The sequence below is a fragment of the Nothoprocta perdicaria genome, unplaced genomic scaffold (genome assembly GCF_003342845.1).
Source record: "Nothoprocta perdicaria isolate Ctin4 unplaced genomic scaffold, notPer1 scaffold_138, whole genome shotgun sequence".
Taxonomy (NCBI): domain Eukaryota; kingdom Metazoa; phylum Chordata; class Aves; order Tinamiformes; family Tinamidae; genus Nothoprocta; species Nothoprocta perdicaria.
The window spans coordinates 1,342,174-1,362,661 of NW_020454516.1; the positions used below are offsets into that span (position 1 = coordinate 1,342,174).

The 20,488-nt window shown below is 45.9% G+C and overlaps 1 protein-coding gene across 1 annotated transcript; it reads right to left on the reverse strand.

The window, feature by feature from the left end:
* Positions 1-241: 241 nt before the first annotated feature.
* UGP2 (UDP-glucose pyrophosphorylase 2) lies at positions 242-20,236 on the reverse strand. Its single transcript, XM_026033978.1, has 10 exons — positions 20,136-20,236; positions 15,463-15,590; positions 14,811-14,918; positions 4,067-4,252; positions 3,045-3,178; positions 2,279-2,576; positions 1,608-1,805; positions 1,204-1,446; positions 714-818; positions 242-394 (listed from the first exon to the last, which is right to left on the reverse strand). The coding sequence occupies exons 1-10, from the start codon at positions 20,152-20,154 to the stop codon at positions 287-289; spliced, it is 1,527 nt and encodes a 508-aa protein (XP_025889763.1). The 5' UTR covers positions 20,155-20,236; the 3' UTR covers positions 242-286.
* Positions 20,237-20,488: the final 252 nt, after the last annotated feature.

The window sequence follows — 20,488 nt, forward strand, 5'->3', positions numbered from 1 at the left end:
CTGGCCATCCTGCCCCCCCACAGTATTGCACTCCCRGGCTCTACTACCTCAGCTGCAGGAGCTCTCTAAGGACTGAAGCTTTACTTACTGACACACATCCTTTGCGCTACGGGTCTGCTTAAAAAGGTAAGCGAGAGAAATTAATGTTAAATTAATACTGCAGGGTCCGTGAAGATGACAAAGCAGACGCCCTCTCTGTACTTATTTCTAATGCTTAGAAGGGTCTTCCAGAAGGAGGCTGGTTGAGCACGGGAGGAGGCAGAGCTGACCGGGCYCTTTCACTGACTCAGTGGTCCAAGATCCGCAGGTTTCCAGATACAATTTTGTTCTCTAGTAGCGCTCCAGCGGGGATGTCGATTCTGTCACCGTGATTTGCAATGATGATGACAGTTCCCTAGATTTTGGGAGAAGAACAYGAGCATTTAGAAACTTTGCTTGCTCTGAATTGGCGACTCGAATGGCACAAGATGATTTGCAGTTAGGAGGCCAGTTCAGCATCAGCTGTAACGCAGCCGGATCCTGCGTGCACTTGGCCCGAGCTCTRGCTCTGCAGCCAGGTAACAGTTGGCATCAAAAAAGGGTTATTACTGCCCTCTTTGCCAGGGCTGCTTCCAGCTGACTGGGGCCCGAGTCCTCACTGGGGTCTCTGGGTCTCTCTAAGCGCAGCAGMCATTAACTCTGTACATGCAAAGGGAATGTGTTTATAAGCTCACCTTCAATGACACATTCTTGCCAAAGGTAACGTCACCGGAAACTGTGAGGTGATCCAGCTCAAGCAGGTCGGGTATGCTCTCAAACCGGCGCAGGTAATCTTGAACCTTTGCGGGAGCGAAAAGAGCAGGGACACTTTTAAACCCATTTAAGACAAGACAAGTGTTGCTGCTTCTAGAGAATAACTTTTCTAGGGAATCTTATCTGCCAAAAATAAATGTGGGATACAGTCATTTCTGTCAGAGATAGCTACAGCTGGAAGCAGCAGTGAGCACAGTGTGGTCTGAAAGYTGGGTGAGCTCTGGGACCCCCAAGTCTCCTGCTGCTCCCTTGCCTGACAGGGTGAAGGAGCACAGGGCAAAAGCATGAGGTTATGCCCAGAGATGAAGCAGGCTGTTCAGAAAGAGCAAACAGGGACCTCGAGGGAGAGGACACCTCCCTCCCAAGCTGGGAAAGCGGAGAGCAAGAAGTGTAACTAACTCCAGCGTTTACCTTTGTGAAAGAGCTGCCCAGTTTGACGAGAGGCACSGTGGGGAACTCCCGCTTCTCACTCATGGTCAAGGAGCCGGCGTTAAGGCTGTACAAATTGGACATCACAAGCAAGAGGTCTGAGGTGGTCTTCACGGGCAGGAACCGGCTGCGAGGCACGTTGATGCCCAGGGAGTTCTCAAAGCTCTTGATAGCRGCCCCGACGGCCGTCTCCAGCTGGATAATGTTCAGGCCTCCATCCAGGGTCTGGAAGAGAGAGATTGTGTGAGCTCGACCAGCCGATGGACACGCGCGGAAGAGGCTCCCGGCTAAGGCGAGGGCTGCGTTTACCCTCYGCGGGAGCAGCAGTCACTGCTCAGGTACCAAGAAACGAGCGGTTCTTTGGAAAAACCCTCCTCCCTGGTTACCTTTGGGTTCACAATGATCTCCATGTCAATGGCGTTTTTCTCTTGCAGCCTTTTAATTGCAGACAGAGCAATCCACAAGTTGTTCGTGTTGAATATTTTGAATTTGGACACGGACTTGAACTCATCGACGTGCGCTTTGGGAACCTGAGCTATTTCCACGAGTCTCAGCTTGTTCTCGTACTGCGTGAGCGTCCCACCCTGCAGGGGTAAGGGAACAAGGCTGAGGTGCCGCTCTCCCAGGCGCTGCTCTGGTGCCACTGAGCATTAACCCTCAGTGGAAACGTGCTGCCCGTGTTCAGCTAGGCAGCTGGCACTCGGCAGCGCTGGAACTGCCCCATCCCTCCCCTCTGGGCACCCCCAACTTCTCCCTTGTGAAAGGGAGAGCTGGAGAGGAGGGCAGGGTGGTACCCGTGACCACCCAACACGCAAGGACAGCCCCGGCTCTCGTTGCCCAGAGCCTGGATCCAATTTGTTCCATGAATTAGAACCTCATAAACTTGCTGATTTTGTGCCTCCCAAATTAGATCACAGCTGATGTGTTAAATGGTGCCTGAAATAGCTATAAGAAGACTGAGAGTATGTCTGAACTCATGCACCCAGAAGAGACAAGATGCTGAGAGTGYCGCAGGACGCGCGGCGCCGCACAGAGCGGGGCGGCTGGCTGCATTTACCTTCACGTCCGCCCTCGTTTTGTTTGTGACCTCCATGACAAACTCGCAGCGCTTCCCGTTGGGCGGGTTCATGAGGTGGTTCAGGATGTAAAGGTCCACGGTGGCACCCAGGTTATCTATATTGGATACAAAAATATATTCCTTGCCCTCTGCAATGAGGTTGTCCAGCAGCCCGGAGTTGTAGAAGCTGGCGTAGATGTCTCCGTGGCCCGGGGGGTACCAGCACTCCGTGTTCTCTCCCGAATAGGACACATCCTTGGCTATGGGCAGCAGAGTTTCCTTGTTAATTCTCGGGTACCTGGAAAGCAAGGGTTCTGTTAGGGCATCAAGCACAAGGAAAGGCAGCTGCAGAGCTGCAGTGTCTGCACACGCAGGTTTTTAAGCTGGAAAGCTCAGGTTTTGGTGCGCTGAATGGAAGACCCGGCAGGTGCAGGATTCTCTTGCTCGGGAGTCGAGGCCCGCGCTCCCGCTCGGAGCCTCCTGCATCACTCTGTGCTTCCCACTGAAGCCAAGGAATCCTGGGATCCCTTCCCACTGGGGGCACCGGATCCAGCCCCCAGCACCCCACGACTCCAAACATTCTTGAAACTGTCACCTCCCCTCGGCCTCCTCTCCAGCCATGCAATTCCACCCCAAAGAGAGCTTCAGCAGCAGCACAAAGGCACCGTTTCCACCCAGCCCGCTGAAACTGCCACCCCCACCAGCAGCAGGATGAAGAGCAAGCTTCTCTTTTTATCCCCGCTAAAGCACWGAAGTGTTCTGATACCTGCTTTGATTAAAAGTATATATTTTCACACGGCTGAGACTGTATTTCTGCAGGATCTTCTTGGTGTCTTCGTCGGTGTTGAAGGAATTCATGAGGACGAGGGGAACATCAGTGTTGTAGCTTTTGTTTAAATGCTGAAATGGGAGAGAAATGGTAAATTCAGCACGTGCATTACCTTTAACCCTGCTACCTACGACTCTGGAGGAAAGGAATGCATTTATTATTTCCAATCTAGTTTGTCCGATTGTTACAGGAAAGAGGTTCTTATGCCAATGGATAATAAATCAAGTAAAGGAAAACAAGTCCTTGTAAATAATAAAATATTTTAAGATAAGCGTTACTTTAATTACTGCATAAATAACCTTTGTTTTTAAAACCACATCAAGATTCAGAAACGTGAAAGCAAGATACCACAAGARTATCTGAAGTTTTAGGTCATCACTGATTAAAAAAAGCTGCTTTTYCCCCCCAAATTTGGYGCTGGGTGAACCAGATCCCCCTTGTCCTTYGGGCAGGGTGGCAACCTTTAACTTGTCGTGGAGTCCGAGACCACTGGGTGCCCCTCYGGAGAGCTGCCCTAGCCCGGTGCTAACGCCCCTCGTGCAGGAGGGTCTGTCCTGCGGCGGGGACGGCCGCTCCCAACACACCGGGGCAAAAACGCCCCACGCTCCACCAACAGCAGAACAGATGCAGCCAATTTCCTACTCTAATGACCAGCTTAATTACCTGCTGCAAGAGGAACATTCTGCACTAAAACACAAGCTGAAATGGTCTCTCAGCACCACCAGCTGTGATTCTCTTTCACTTCTCCTTGTTCAGAGGGAAAGCCCAGCAATGACTTCCAAGACGAGGGTTTTACTTGGAGCTGGAACTCTCAGCTGCAGCAAAGAGCTTTTTTTCCTAAGCTATGTTAAAAAAAGCTTTTAAAAAGCTGAGCCCGGCCGCGCAGCTGGAGGAGCTGGAAGCAAYCCCAGGAGCTGGGCACAGAGCAGCGCTGCGAGCTCGTGGGCACGGGCACTGACCTCGATCTGCTGAACGGTCAGGTCCAGGAAGGTGTTCTCGTTGCGCACCCCGATGAGGCTCTTGGGGCCTTTGCAGCCCATGCTCGTGCCCAAGCCGCCGTTCAGCTTCACGACGACCAGCTTGTTCAGCACAGAAGCGATGTTGTCGGGCAGGCCCCTCGCCTTGATCTTCTCATAGGGCTGGATCTGCAGGAGAGCAGGCACAGGAGGCACTCAGGCATTTGCAAGGAAAACGCTTTCTCCGGAAAGCTTCCCAAGTTTTACAGTTGGCAGCAATACCCACAGTCTTCCATATGATTCAGCACACTAAAGAACACGAGCGAAAGGAGCGTGCCACAGTCGGGCTCCTTTACATCACATCTTCTCTTGGAGAACGTTATCAACACGGTTCCAGTCAGTTTTTCCCCCCAGACAGAGGCAGGACTGAGCTACCCAACCGTGCAGCCCTGCAGGAGCGGGGGGCTCCTCGGGGCCCCTTTATCCCCCCAAAGAGGTGGCTCCTTGGCTGAGGCTGCAGTGTAAGAACATGGGTTCTGCAAGCACGACAACGTCTCCTCCTCAAACTGCTTCAACTCTCAGCCTTTCCTTGGCATTTTGCACTGAATATCGTTGAATGAGACACTTCAGCAAAAAGGCTGGTTCTTCCACCCAATCTAAATGGTTTTTTACTCCAATTACCAGGCCAATATAACATCCCATCTCTCCACCACCAAGCTGCCCAGAGGACAAGTGTTTCTAGCTCCTCTCCTGCTCTTTTCCGTCGTGTTCATCCTGCTCACACCAAGCCTTGCTGACAGCTACATCCTGCAGGTTTAAGGATGAGAAGGGGCTGTGTTTCGGGCTAGGGGTGGAAAACCACAGCAGCCTGTAAGGAAATTCAGTGTCCCTTGCACTGAGCACTGCTCCTCCTAACCCATGGCACCTGAATCAAGGAAACAAAGTACAATAGTAAATACCATGCCAAAACTGTTAGGGTAAAATTAATATATTTACCCTCCAGCCTACCTTTCCAGAGATTTGCTTTTGACGGACAGTCTTTGTGCTCCTGTTTTTAGTGTATTCTAGCAGCAAGCAAGTGGTTTTCGCTGTGATAAAGCACGTGGAAGATCCACAACATGCTTCCAACARGAGCTGCATCCCAAGGAGCTCTCAAAGCCGCGTTTGCTCTGGGCAAGCCAGGCCGGGYGCAGCTGGAAAGCCACGTTAGGCGGGAACCAGCCTCTGCTTCCCACTTGGCTGCGCAGGGGCAGCGGGGAGAGTTCGCACAATTCCAGCGGGCCCTAAGCCACAGAGGGCAGATTAAAGCGGATCCCTCGCGCAGGGAATCCTGCTCTGCGCGCAATCCGGAGAGCCGTCGGTAAACATGGACGGGATAGGTGGGATAAGCCGCTACCGCTCTCTGCTTATTCCAACGTGGAAACTCGCCCTGCTCGGAGGGGCATCGCGATGCTACAGCGCCAGCTCACCCCGCTTAGCAAAGCTTCCCACTGCACAAGATACTGCTCCAAAAAGCAATTAGCTTCATCTGAAACACCTCTTACCTCACCAAAGAAACCCCATTAATATGAAACATATTAAACAGATGTAAAAGCACCAGATACCCTGCTGGAGCACTCTAGCCTGTTAAACATACACGTTCTGATGTAATTTTTGATTCAGTGGGATTTGGGTTATTTTGAGCCACACACATCAAAGCAAAGTTACGAAAGTAAAACGACAATCTCGGACAAATAAGCCTACTTATCAGTTTTGCTTTACTGCAGTTTTTAAGGGCTGCACTCTGCACAAACGATACTGGCACCAGGCAATCTGCTGCTTGTTTCAGGCAGCTGTGACTTTCCAGTTTCCAAGCACAGGAAAGAAACCAGGGTCACGTACCCCTCCTGTGTTTTACCCAGGCTAAGAGAGAAACCCCAGACTTGCTCGGGACCCTTCAGTAGCCAACCAACACATTCAAGATGTGTTTCAATCTACGTGCTCTTAACCATTAATATTCTGCATTTTTACCTACAAAAGAAGCTCAGAACAAACCCTATGTCTCCACGTATATTCAAAAGCAGAAGAGGCTCCCTGCATCAGATATCTCGAGTCAGCACGTGCAGCTGAAGAGTGTTAGGAGCAAGGCACAAACCTACCCTGAGAGCTAAGGTTAACCTTATGTGCARAACAAATCAGATTGAGTTTATAAGCACAGGGAAAATACATATATATGTATATTTCACAGTAACACAGAATATATATATATATGATTTTTATATATACATGAAAATCACAGTAACAGAGTAAATAGATTGTATTTCACACTTGCAGCAGGGCAGCTAGAAGGGAAACTGAGCATTACTATGGCTTAAGTCACCTGCCCAGGTTCTCCCTACAGGAAGGAATTAACTGATCGAAGCAGGCAGGGAATGTTGGAATGCTGGTTTCTGTCTAACCAACAGAGAAGGCTTGTGTAAGACACAATATGCTATTTATTAATTAGCACGAAGATTTGTCAGTAAAATCTGTATCGATCACTGAAGGAAGGGAGGGAAAATTTGTTTCAGCTTAGACTTTAGTCTGAATATTAACCTTTGGAAAGCCAGAGCGTTGATCCCTACAAATGTAGCTACACCACCAGTGTGATCCACAGATCCAAGAAATGCAGCTTTCAGACAATGTCCAGGGTGTCAGCAGCATTGGACAGTTTCTCAGTTTTGACTTCACAGCATAAGATTACGAAAGCAAACAGCAATTTTTAGACAGCAACACGTCTCAAGTAACCCATACAAAAAAAAAAAAATATACAAAATGAGTACCCTGGATTTCTGCTGCCTTGAATTGCAAACCAAAAGCAGGCTCCTTCCTTGCTAACTAGTTAGCAACAGTGGTTTAAGCAACAGCACTGCTTGTTATAAATAATTTACACAAGTTCCTATCATGGATCAAGTCTGTTACTGAAAGGTATCTTGGCTGGACCATTTTGTAAGGATGCAACACTTCCTTATAGGCAAAAGATATTCTTTATTCATCAAGATCAAGCACATTCTCAGCACTTATCACCCCCAAAAACATGAACAGGGTAGAAATACTAGAGAGCAGAAGGGCACCACTCGTCCAGCTCTGCCTGGCTTCTCTCCCGGCCTCTTCAGGCTGCTGCTCCATCCCTGTCCCTCCTCTCCATTGAGCAGTGAGGATCCCCGGCAGGTTCCAGCCCTTCTCCCCCCAGCCCTGTGCTCCTGTGGCCTCCAGGTTACCTGCTCTGTTGAACTGCATCGCCTGAGATCAAACTTTACTTTTCTCCCACATCCAGCAGAGTTTTTGCTGTGTCTAAAGAGTAGCTGTCCAACAAAAACTAGCATGAAAAGTAACTAAGTTTGTGAAAACCTGGACAAGAACAGCGCCATAGTTACTCCCTACAGGAGTCTGCTCTACCCATCACGAAAAGGACCATTTCACATTGCCCACACAAGCACTTTATGAGAGAGGAACACTACAGCCCTTCATCGGGAGGCTTATGGCTGGCAATGGAGTTATTCAGCTGAAATGAAGACAGAGAAAGCCTTCAAGCTGCCGAGTTGTTTTATTTACAACTTAGCTGAAAAGCTCATTTCTTCCAGGAAGTGAGATACGGTAATATTTGAAACAGAAAGCAAATAARACACATCCACAGCTTATCATATACACAGCATGTGCTGTGCACACCCCCCTCTCACACACACTTTCTACTGCAGAAAGCTCTCCTGAAAACACGGAAGTCCTACGGAAAGAGAGCTAGAAAAGGCAGCTACTTAGAACACGAGGAAACAGGAAAACAAAGTTATGCAAACAGTACCTTTCCTATCTGGACAAAAAGAAAAGCAAAACACAAACTAACAGATTATGAGGTTTATTCAAAGGGAAGCTTGCGGGGCAATCTTCATCATAAACAAAACCCCAAACTTTATCATTCTGGTGCGGAAGTTGTTTCGTGGAGCACATCAGGATCCTCTGAAGACAGTGCCCTGCCTCAAGGGGCTGGTGAGCTGGAGCCCCGCTGAAGGCTCTGGCGTTGTGGAGCTTGTCCTCAGGGCACCCAAGCAAGCGGTGGCACGCGCTCCCTAAAGCGCAAGGGCCTCAGCTGGGCAAACAGTGCGGCAGGACGGTAGCCACACCAGCTCGAGCAGGTAGTGGCCAGCATATTGCTCTGTGACCAAGGGGCCTGCCCTTGTGCTAGCGGTGTCCTGCTGCCTCCAGCCGGCCCTGCTCGTGCAGCACGTCTGCTGTGAAGAGCTGCGGTCTGTGCCGGTGCGTGGCAAACGAGGGCACTTCACGTGTCCCTGAAGGTCGCTGCCCTGGGCCAGCTCGGAGTGGGACACTCGCGGCAGGGGCATTTTGCAGCCACATGGACTTAGTGCTGTGAATTAGCACTGARGCAGCGCTCCGAGGGATTAAATGGGCAAAGGGGAGGGAACCTGAAGGTCGCAGAGGCCGGTGGCTCCTGAATCGAAACCACAGCTCCAAGCTGAGCGACAGCAGCAAGGCTGGGCGTCAGCCTGGTCATCTACTCACTGCGGATCCACAGGAAAGCTGGACCCTCCACAAAACGGGCCCCTGTTCTTTTGAGATTTATTGCTAGGGGAAGGTGGAGAATATTACAAACAAGCAGGTCAAGTTGTGACYGGAGACAACACTACATTCACCATTGAGCTAAACGCTCATAAAAGCAATTTAGTCTTTTAGACACCACTTCACCGTAACAATGGGCCATTCTACATGCTAAAGAGAATAATTAAGACATGACATAAACTAAGGTGATACAATTGCCAGGTAACATATGAGAAAACAGAAAGTTCCCTCCATCTCATTCACTTCTCCCTCGAAAAGGATCCTACATGAAAGAAAAACCTCTAGCAAGGATCTCAGACKGTGATGTGTAACCTGTGCTGGTGCCTGGGCTTACTCCTCCCCAGGTGCAGGACCCTGCACTGGTCCTTGCTGAACCTCAAGAGGTTCCTCTCTGCCCAACTCTCCAAGCTGTCCAGGTCCCTCTGAAAGGCAGCACCATCTTTGACATAAACAGGTTTGCTGAGAATTAATATGCAAAATTCAAACAGAAAAGGAGTTTTGTTACATAGAGCAGTCCACCTCATTCTAAATGCATATCCGTTCAGGAATACCATCTGCTCATAGTTAGCTTATTCAGACCACAGTCCATTTATTCTGCTACATTTTTCAAATGGAAACATGCAGAACAAATGCAAGAGGCAGGACATGGCATATAGCATTTCTGTGCTGCAGGATGCATCTGAATAAACCACAGGGGTAAAAAAATCCTGAAGGTTACAAGTGCAAGTYTGCCAGAAAGGCAGGGCCAGCTGATACAGCATGAGGGGTCATGAATGTAGGAACTGATGGGCAGATATCCAATTCCAAGGGAGCACAGAGATGTGTTAACACACACGGACACATTCTTTCAACTCTTATCTAAAGAGACTGTCACCCCAACTACTAACACCTTTATGCGACACCTATACYACCCCTACCATCCCCTACACACGGGCACTTGTCTCCCCAAGGCCAATATTGAGCTTAGTTACTCACATGTAAGAGTAGCTACCTGCTATTAATTTATATTTGCCCCCAAAGCTACAAACTACTTTGATTCCAAAGTTATTAAAACTGTTCAGGAATAGAAGCATGCAAAAAGGCGATTTTCCCCTCCCTTTTCCTTTCTTTTCCAGATAGAGTTTCTGCTCAGGCTGGATAGACATCCTTAAAAACAGCTGTTTTTCTCATTAACAACAATAGACGAGAAATGCCAATTTTAATGTGCCGAAGGCATAACCTCATCAGAAAGCTTAAGGGCCAATCCACTACAAACAGGAGCTAGGGCAAATTACACCTAGTGCTAGGTAAAGCTCATGCTTAGATCCTCACTCCCCGACTCCACCATCTCCTGTACACACTATAAGGTCCATATCACAGCAGGGGATTTAAAATGCTCAGGTTTGAACTCCAGCTGAGTGGGACACAAGTCACACCCCCAATGTTCAGGGCTGCTGGAAAAGCCAAAAGAATGATTTCATCTCTCAAATCTCACTGCGCTCTTGCTGCATTACTCAGAGTTCTTCAAAAAGACAAAAACCTGCTTTTTAGTTAAGGACCACACTGTTCCAAAATAATTCGCTTGTGCTAAGTGCCAACTACCCTTTAGTGCCTTTGCTGTCATGTCTGAAGCTGGCTCACGCAGAAGGCTCGAGTAAAATCTTGCTCCTGCTGAAGTTGAGAAGTCGTCGATCAAGGACTTAGTTCACTTGCTGTTGCATCAGCTGCAGCACAAAATTTATAACTCAGATCCACAAAACATTTCAGCTGCTTTCAGCACAGACAATGGAAATGACAACCTGGCAAGCAAGGCCTTGATCTTGAAGGCTCAGAGAGCAAGACATGTCAAAGAGGTCAAGTGCAAGCAGGATCCTGCAGCATSAGTACTACTGCACATCAACACGGTCATCTAGCAATTCTGGGCACGTGTAGGCACGAACACGAAGAACTCGTCACCTACCAGCATACAAACATACATGTAAGAAGTGCTTCACAGTAGTAAAAGTCCATTTTTGCTCTAAGGATTTGGAATACTGGGCTTGAATATACTTGCTGATAGGGAATTACTCCATGAATAAAAACAGGCAGGACAAAAATTGATGCTCGATTACAGCGTTACTCATCTGAGACASGTCTTAAGCAAAACTGCACTGGATTGTTGTATAAAATGACCTCGAGTTTCACTTCATTCTGTAGACAACATCCCAGAAGGGATTTTCGGAACAGTTTCATGGGGCAACATTGGGAATTTGACTAACAAATTTCAGGAGCATACTCCTAGTGCAAGAAGGTTGGGAAAAGTTTCCCAGAGACGGACAAAATGAGTAACAAGGCTGTCATTGTGAGCAGACTGAGAATGAGTACACCCATATTAATCAATAAACATTAACAGAGCACCAGGGTATTATTTACTCAGCACTAATGGATAGTTCTAGGGATAGTAGCAAGTTAACCTTAAAAACTGTTTTCCAAGTTAATGATTACAAAGATATTTTGGTTTTGAGTAAGAGTTTGCCMTTTTTTTTCCTTTTTCTTCCTGATACAGTTCACTGAGATGACATGTTGAGCTGCAGACAAACATSCAAACGTACAGACAACCAAAAGACACCCCCCTCACAGGCAAGCACCTTCCACACTCAAATTGCTTGGGACRGTCTCTTCATGTCTTAGATGAAGTCTTGCATTGCTGTTCTGAGATTAGCTTGATTACTGCAGTTCCCCTGCAGGCCTCCCAGCAGGGCTTTTCTATTTGCTTCCAGCTCAAACACACTGCTGCAATCTGCATCAGCAGGATTAAATTACACTTGCCATGTCCACATTCTTTACTGTGGCTCCTTGTTAAATGGCACTCTGACTAAACACTTTCTTCTCTGAAGACTATAACAGGAAAGAGTTCTAACCATGCCTGCTATCACTGTAAGGTTTGGGCACTTGGAAGGAAAGCATCTGCAAGGGAAAACAGGTTAGAAGCTTGTGAATATAACACGAAACGGCTTCGATCGTTTGTCATCCTTGTCTCGAACCTACAATTTGCTTCCCCATTGATATTAAYTGCTGCAATGAAAACAGGAAGCGCAGGGATGAAAACTCCCATTGCAGAGCAAGGGATATTACAATACAGCCATTCATACATTTTAATTTACTGACAGTTCCGACAGGAGCTTTTACTTCTCAGGGCTATTTTCATTCTTCTATAGGATCCCAGATGCTTCAGGGAGGAGAAAAAGAAACAAAACTGAAASAAGTCAAATCCATAAGACAGCACTGAAAGACAAAGTGCATTGGGTAATAAACTGAGTCACCCCGGAAGCCTGGTCAGAAATGCTGCTCCTGCACAGCATCGTCATTGGGCAAAGGCCCGAAACACCTTTCCTGCTGAACCTGAAGCTCTCAAGTACCTTATGTAAAACAGAAGATTATAAGATAAACCCTGTAAGAGCAATAGCCATTCACACACTTTAACCTATTAAACTCTGTCATGTTTCTAGGCTGTTCTTTTTTCTAAAATACTCGCATATAAATCTATACACATACTCACATATAAATCTATATACATACACACATGTACAGGTGTATATATATACATGTACTTGGAGCTCCACCAGATATCATCTGAATTWATACATGCCAGAATTCTCAGTGGTTTGGACAGCTCACAGCACAAACCAAATCCCMAAAACCACAGCATACAAAAACCTCACATTGGGAAGGGTAGATCCTTTCTAGACCGTATTTGCAATGCAAGATTTTTCAAAAGCAGCTGAAAAACCCTCTTCCCCTCCTCCCTCTCCTGCCCCTACAAAGCGGTCTTCTGAATTACAAATCACTTGTCAGATTACCAACTAACTTTCCAAGAACATACAAAAGTTCTTCTGTGCTGTCCTAACCAGACTAGGAAGAGTTTTTAAGGTGACTTTTATAAGTAGGAAAAATTAACTCAACTGGACACAGTGGAAGGGAGCTCAAGTTAAAAACAAGCAAACAAAAAACACCCAAACCTGCATGTATTCAACMGATGGACATCAGTCCTCCCCAGAGAGCTCAGTTTTATAGTTTCCGGTATGAAGCCCTTTTAAAATTATCATTTTATAAGCACCCAGCATTCTCACCTACTAGTAAGACAGGTAGYTCTGGTCCGGAAGAAATCAACATTTACCTAGTAATTCCTAATAATTTCCTCTGCAAATAATAACTTGATAGATTSCAGAACACTTGACAGTGTTTAGTGCAAAGCTCCTTTCACTTTCCCCAGTACATACCTACATGATTTATGTATTTAAAGCAGGGGGAAGAAAGTAGGCATAAATACAAGTGAGGCTTCAGGAGCGCAGGAAAACAGAACCCTTCTAGTCAGAAAAAAATACATATAAATATTTTATATCAAGGAGATTAAGTTTGCTTTTAGGTTTTGAAATTACTCAACTCACCTCCTGTCAGCCCAAGAAGTCTAAGTAGCACTTTATCCAGGAAATTTTACTGGAAGGAGAGTAAGCCAATGCAGGCCAGAGAGAAGAGCTATTCCCTTTCTAATCTTGTCCTCTTTTCAGTCCTCTGATTTAAATCATTAAATCATTCCCCACATGTTTGGTTTGGGGTTTTTTTTTCCTTCTTTAAAAGAGAATGGCCTTGCCTAGGAGGTTAAGGAATTTCCCAATCTATTTGAATGCTTTATTATGCCTCCTGATTGACAGTTGCTCCCAATGTCTAATCAGATAGTTTTCATTCTGTTACCTTCCCTAAGCTTTCCCACTGAAAAGTGCAGAAAATTAAAGAAAAAGGACAAGAGGATTCCTTGTCAAAGGGGCCTACTGACCTGCATCATGATACTGGGATGTAATGCCAGGGTTTTATCTTCATCTTGAAACAGAGAAACATTTCTTTGATTCCTGCAGCTGATTTCCTCTTATAATTAAGAGACTCACCACTCTATGGAGTCTCACACTCCTCTAGAGTAAACGCAGTGCCCTTTCCTCCAGCCTGCCTTGTCAGTCATGCCACCCAGAACTGCCACTTCTCACTTTGCCCTCTTCATTTAAGGTGGATTTTTCTCCCCAAAGCAGCACTTCATGCAGTGCTACAGTACAGAGGAGAGACACATCACATGCTTTTGAAGTTAAATGAAAACACTCAGCCTGAGGAGGAAAAAACAAAACAAAACAAAACAAAACAACCCACCAAACCTAGACTTGCTCTAACAGCATCATTCCTCAATGCTTCAGAGAGTACTATTGCATCTGTTCTGGAAGTAACTGAAAAGCCTGCCTTTCAGTTGCAAACAGAGCCTTGACTGAATCATCACAAACAGAGAGGCTAAAAGAAACCACAAATGTGYGTGCAAGGACACAGAACTCCCACAATACGCCACGATCACTACATTGGGAAAAGCAAAAATTCAAAGCACAGCTACAACTGTAGTTATGCAAGAGCCAAAAGGCAGCCTAGGGMCACTGATGAATCAATAAAATGAGGTTAGGTGTAATTGAAAGTGTTTATTTCAGTACTAAACAGTACTAGGAAAAAAACACAGATTTAGTGCTTTCTCAGCAGTATCTCAAATAGCAGGTTAAAAGTTCTAACATACAGAGCATTWGAAAACCATACTGCTTTAAAAAACTAAGTCACCTACTTGTTTCAGATTCCCTGCTTTTCTTGAACCACTATAGAGTATAGAATTGCTAAGTGAGCTATAGAACCCAGCCCACTTGCCATATGTCCCTCTCAAATTGCTTTGCAGAATGGATTGTTAGAAACGATCTCATGTGAGAAGTGCAATCTCCTTCCACAGGAGGGGAGGGGAAGGGGAGCCACGGGCGTTCCGCACACCAGGAGGCTCCTACATCTTTCTCCTCTAACCCAAGTTATTGTTTATTCCAGAGAAGGTACCAAACGGTGAGATGGCTGCTGTCCCAGTCGTTCCTGTGCTCAAAGGACATCTAACAGTTCATACCACCACAGAACTCAATGCATATGTTAAGTAGGACCTGATGTTCAGGAACACATACAACATATGTCTATAAATAAGTCTTTCAAAGAGCTCGAAATAAAGTGTTGTCCTACATTATTGTAAAGAACCACAATATCCATTTTTATATCCACTCTCTGGTAACTACACCATTTGATACAAGTAACAGTTCTCAATTTCATGTTCTCCAAAGAGTGCCACCTCACTGCAACTTACAGAATCCTCTGGAGGTCTCTGAATCTTCTCCCAGTCCACAGATGGTCCCTTTTCTTGTAAGAATCTATGAAATAGTTTCTTAAATCCTTCCAGGTCTTTTTTTGTGTGCTATAAAAAGAAAATGCATTAGTTAATACCAGTGTTTAATGCCTATCTTTTTAATGAGGATTTTTTTYCTACAAATTTGGTGTACAATCCAGTCACAAGAGAAGTTTTGTCAGCACTGAAGTACAGGCATGCTAACATTTAACCAAAACCTACAACCATTTCCCCTAAAACTCAAGGTGCCAAAAGAAATGTGGACACCCAAAACACCATTCTTTAGYCAAAATCGTAACACTAAATTAGAATGCAGCCCAATCTTCAGAACAACTTCACCCTCCCCTTCTATAATCCATTAAGGACTCTGCAGAACCGTAAATAGCCAAAGATGATTAAATGCTTAGTAATAACTCTGTCACCCAGCTGCATGGAACTGGAGGTCTCCACCTTCCAACTGACATTGGACCCAGACTACTCTTCTGCACAGGCATAGAGCACACTGCAAAAACATGGATTACAGTATTCTGTGATTTATCTCCCTCCATAAAATTCACTTTAATTTCCTACGTTTAATTTCTCATGCTTTGAGTGCCTTCCTCTAGCTCCTTACCGCTAGCTCATTTGAAGGTGCGGTCGCAAGTATCTTGTCAAGCTCTACTTTCATCGAATACTCCAGCTCTTGCCGAATGACTTCCTGAAACTGTGAYGTGCCGGCTTGAGACATCGCTTTTCTCAAATCTTAAGCAAAAAGAAAAAAAAAAAACATAGGTTGAAGGGAAAAAGAGAAAAATGGATTATTTGGACAACAGGTAGCTCTCAGATTTCTTAAAAAGATAAACTCACATAATCTACTCCCATTCTGTTAAYGTTCTGGCACTCTGGAATCCGAAGCTTTTTTTGGACAGTAACTTAGAACACAGACATGAAACTGGGGCCTTAAACAGCGCCTCTCTCTCTGTCTCAAAAAAAGAGAAATTCCTCAAAACAAAAGTGTCTGGAAATCTTCAAGAGCTGACTTCTTTGCTAGATAGCTAAGGCATTCCGGCCCCACCATATCCTCATACTTTAACAAGCAGAAGCGTGATAAGGCTTTTCTCTAAAACCACCCTTCCTTCCATCTAGCGCACTGTGAGCAAGGGGCTCCTTCTGTTTGCACAACCAAATGAAAACATATTTTAATTATTATACAGTGAACTTCCACACAATCTTCAGTTTGGTCCAGTAAATATTGCCTTATTTTCTCTATCTCGTGACTATTTTCACATTAGAGTGTGCACTTCAGTTACTTAGCAACCTAGAAAATTAGTTTGTCTATCACTTCAGCATTTGTTCTGCTTTAGACAGTGATAAACCCAATCCACGTGAAAGAGTAAGTGCACAAATAACATTCTGAGTATGATCGCTAAGGACCTTAGTTAATTTAATTTCTGTCAAATCCCTTGAGTAATCACTTCTCTGTAACACAGAGTGATGCACTGCCAAATATAGCTGGAGTTTTAGAAACACCCTGAATGCTAGTGCAGAAAAGGGGCTGCAGGAAGCTTTACAGTAAACTGCCAGGAAACAGTGTTAGAAGAGGAAGCTGTATTAGAAGTTTCTGTATGAAGAATGTATATAAAAAAAAGAGATTCTACTGAGAATGTCTAAGAGAATGTCTAAGAAAGCCAGAGGCAGTTCATTTTAATACAGTTTTGATTTTTTATTTTTTAAAGCAAGTACTCCACAGCCTCAGTTTCAGAGGAGTATGTAAACCTTGCTTTGAAGCCCAAAGAGGCCATTTTTCTGCCTTGTTTTGCAGGAAGGAGAAAGGAGAAGAAAATGTGTGCTGTGCAGTATGCATACTGAGGTGCAGCTCGGGGAAAATGCAAGCTCAAGATGAACCCAACTATTAGCAATAGGCTCCTTTTTAATCAAATGATTCATTTACTAGTAAAAGCAGGTAATATTCGATCTGGAGATAGACACCTAGCAGGTTTTCAGCTATGTGAAAACTTGCACGGCTCTCTGCAATCAAGTGCTCCCTCCTACACATACTGGCCTAACACTTTTCTCAGACTGGCTACAGGTATTTCCATTGCTTTTCCATTCCAGGCCTTTTGAGTTGATTCATCTTGAAACACTGTTTAAACATCCAAGGAAACCAGGGCTACAAGATGCTTTCGGATGTTTGCAACCCTCCCCTCAGCATGTTGCAATAGCGGCCTGCAGTTACAGCAACAACAGTCCGATTCTTGTCGCTCTGGAGGTGACGTGAACATCCTCATATGATGCAACACCTCTCCCAAGACACTCCAAGTACCAGGTATTCCAGAGATGCTCACTCCTGCAGTTAATCCCAGCCCAGGACAGAGCCAGCTACCACCTTTCCTAGGCTGCCCTGTAAGCAGGAAAACTCTGATAGTTATAACGGGCCTGTATCTACCAGGCAAAAGCATTCAGAGATTTAAGTAACATCATAAACAGGAGAATGCATAATAAAACTATAATAATATCCCACKGTTTATAATACTATAAATTCTCTAGGACCCAAGAACAGTGCTTGAATCTCAGTGTCCTTACAGGGAAGCAAAGAGGCTGCTGCCTTCTCCAAATACCAAGTGCGGGGCAAGCAGATTAGTCAACTCGGATGGTCCCTTTTCTAATCCATATGCAGAGAGTCAGAGCTCCGACGCCAGGGTTAAGGTCTGCTCCTTGCTTCTCCGTAACAGGGGTGGAGAGTTAGAAAGACCAGTGCAACTGTATATCCAAAAGAACTTATTTCCTACAGGCAATTAAAGTTTTCTAAAACTATAATGGACAATACTGTGTACTGTAAAGCAAGATAGGAGGCAAAGGTTTTGAATAACTTTAAGAACAGATTTCCAAGGGTACACGCTGCCATAAACATCCTGATTGTGTTAGGAAAGAACTGTCTCTTCAAGGCTATTTGCAACCTATGCCTCAGATCTCAGGTTCACCTCCCTTTTATGGCATCAGTATTCTCCAGCACGCATCTGAAGGCAGTAAAGAAGTGATAGAAAATAGTGTGAAAGACTCTTAAGAGACCAGTCCAAGCAGGAAACTAGTGCAGAACGGGAGAGCCTATTTCAAAAGCATGTGAAGTTTCAAAAAAACCCGCTGGGCTTTGCAAAGGACCAACCAGGACACCTTAATTTAATGCTATATCAGTAGTGCTACTGTAGCCAAGGCTTTCTCAGGCGGCAGAGCCAGGAGAGATCTTTAATCAAGTTGCCAGCAGCGTTTGGAAGGTGGAGGGTTTCGCTGAAACTAAACTGCCCCATGGCTATTTCTAGTTTGCTTTTGTGCTTTTATCCAAAGCAGCCATGACCTCTTATTTAGGGGGCTGCACGTATTTCACTTCTGCTGTTCCTCCTTCTTTTACTTGAAGAAAGGCAATAAAGTTAGTCTTACTGCCCAAAGCGTTCATTACTTCAGTCAGAAGAGAACTTTGCTGCCTTGGCACTTGGATTACAAGGTCCCAGCCCAGGAGGGAGTCACAAGAAATACTCTCATGGAAAAAACTGARAATCTCTTGTGCTGAGGGTTATGAATTTTATTTTAATTACTTCTGCAAACAAAGCAAGCATACGAAAACACAGAGCGGACTTTTTTTTTTTTTAGATCTCCTTGGAGTCCAACTACGTGCTTAAAAATAAGGGAGGGCCAGTAAGTTAAAACACACAACTCTACTTTAATCGTCTACCCCTGCTCCGTGCTGAGGGGACAGAGCAAACGCCTTCACTTCCTCCGGCTCCACTGAAAGTTCAAGGCAATTAGTTACCCTGACAAGGGCAAAAATCCACGCCGTTAACGGATGTCACTTGATGTTGCGGAGCCCCCCCTTTAGAGGCATTTTCCTGTTGTTCACGGCTACGAACAACTTCTCGGCGTAGYTGGGAAGGAAGCGCGCCCGAGTTTGCAGCGCAGCGAGCGGCTCCGGGCAGCAGCGCCCGGCAAAGTTGGGATGTTATGATCAGGCACAGCTGGATTCCTCAGCCTAGCGGCTGATCCTCGGGCTAAAAATATCACTTGACATTGGCAACATATTTTAGTGTTACTGGCCTATTAAAAGAATACTTACATGGCTATTGCTTTTTTGTTTTCAGAAAAGGTTTTGTGATTGGCAGGTCCTTATTATATTTTAAAAGGCGATTAGGACCATTACACAGGTTTCTCCAGCTTCCAGTTTTATTAAAACATACCCCTTGCCTGCAAGATGGCTACCTTCAGCAATAGGCTGTTCAAAAGAACACTTTAAAAGATACCTTGGCAATCCAGTCACTCAATAAACAGCTTAAAAGCAGTAACTTTTAGAGCAGCACACGGAGAGCAGGGCTGCAGCACTTCCCCCTCCACAGGGCTCTGTATTTTGCCCCGGTGCCTCGGGACATTTGCAAACAGTGGGAGCATTTACACAGGCAGTGTCGTGCAGCCCTGGACACCCCGCCAGGTAGGGAGAGCAGCTTTGCAAAGCTTCCCAAAGTACACAGAGCAGGAGAGCTCTTTAGGCACGCTGGGCTCTCTATAGGCAGGGTTACGTCTGTTGATAGGCCTGCACTCATCTATGGAGATATTACTACAACAAAACCCTACAGGCATGGAATTCATTACAGAAACGCACGCGCACACACACCCCATTAGGAATAACCAAAAGGAGGGAAAGAAATTGCCACAGCAATGCACCAAAGTCGTTTTTCTTCCTGAAATGACCTCCTGTGGGCTGGCTCCCCGTTTCGCAACGGAGGAATCTGAAACTCAGACCACGTACGTGTACACACACACACACACACACACACACACACCAAAAATGAAATTACCAGAGTCTACCCGGACCAGAACATGCCCAAATACACCCAAACCTCTGAAAAAAATTTTAAAAAATAATAAAAAAATAGAAAATATTTAAAAAAAAAAGAGCTCAGCCACTCAAGCTCTTTCCCTACACTACAAGGCTGCTCAGCACAGGCTCCCTCCGTATATCCCAACTCTGCTCCGTGGATCCAAGCCCTGTAGCCACAATCACCTCAGCCTGGTTTCAACGCTGTTGGACAGACAGTGAAAATATATACATATATATATATWTTTTTAATAATAACAACCTTGCAAACCTTAATGTACCTCCTGCTCAGCCAGGGACACCTCTCAGTGCCCCAGCACTCTGCTGTCCTCCTGGCAGAGGGAAGAGCAAAACCAAAATAAAATCATAAAGAAAGGAGAAAAAAAATAAAGACATGCACACMAACACGGCTGGAGAGCGAGGCAACCGCAGAGCCCTCGGCTTACCTTGTGCAAAGGACGACATTTTCGCTCGTTAACAAAATAAATAGTCTGCTTKTATAAATACAGAAAAGGAATACAAAGAGAAAAGCGGTAAAGGTTGGGGGAAGGAGGGCAGCGGCTCTGGGGCTGCTGTCCCCCACTTGCGGCTTCTGGCCGGGCGCTCGCTCCCTGCTCGCTCGCTCTCTGCCGCCGGGCAGCCCCGGGCCGAGGGAGGGGAGGCAGAGCGGGAGGTCGCGGCGCCTCAGCGGGCAGCCCGGGGCAACTTAAATTTCATCAATGGAAGAGGCGGGCCCGGCACGCGGCGCATTCCGCCTCCCCGGGCAGGCGCCGCCACGGGACGGGCCTGGCCGGGCCGG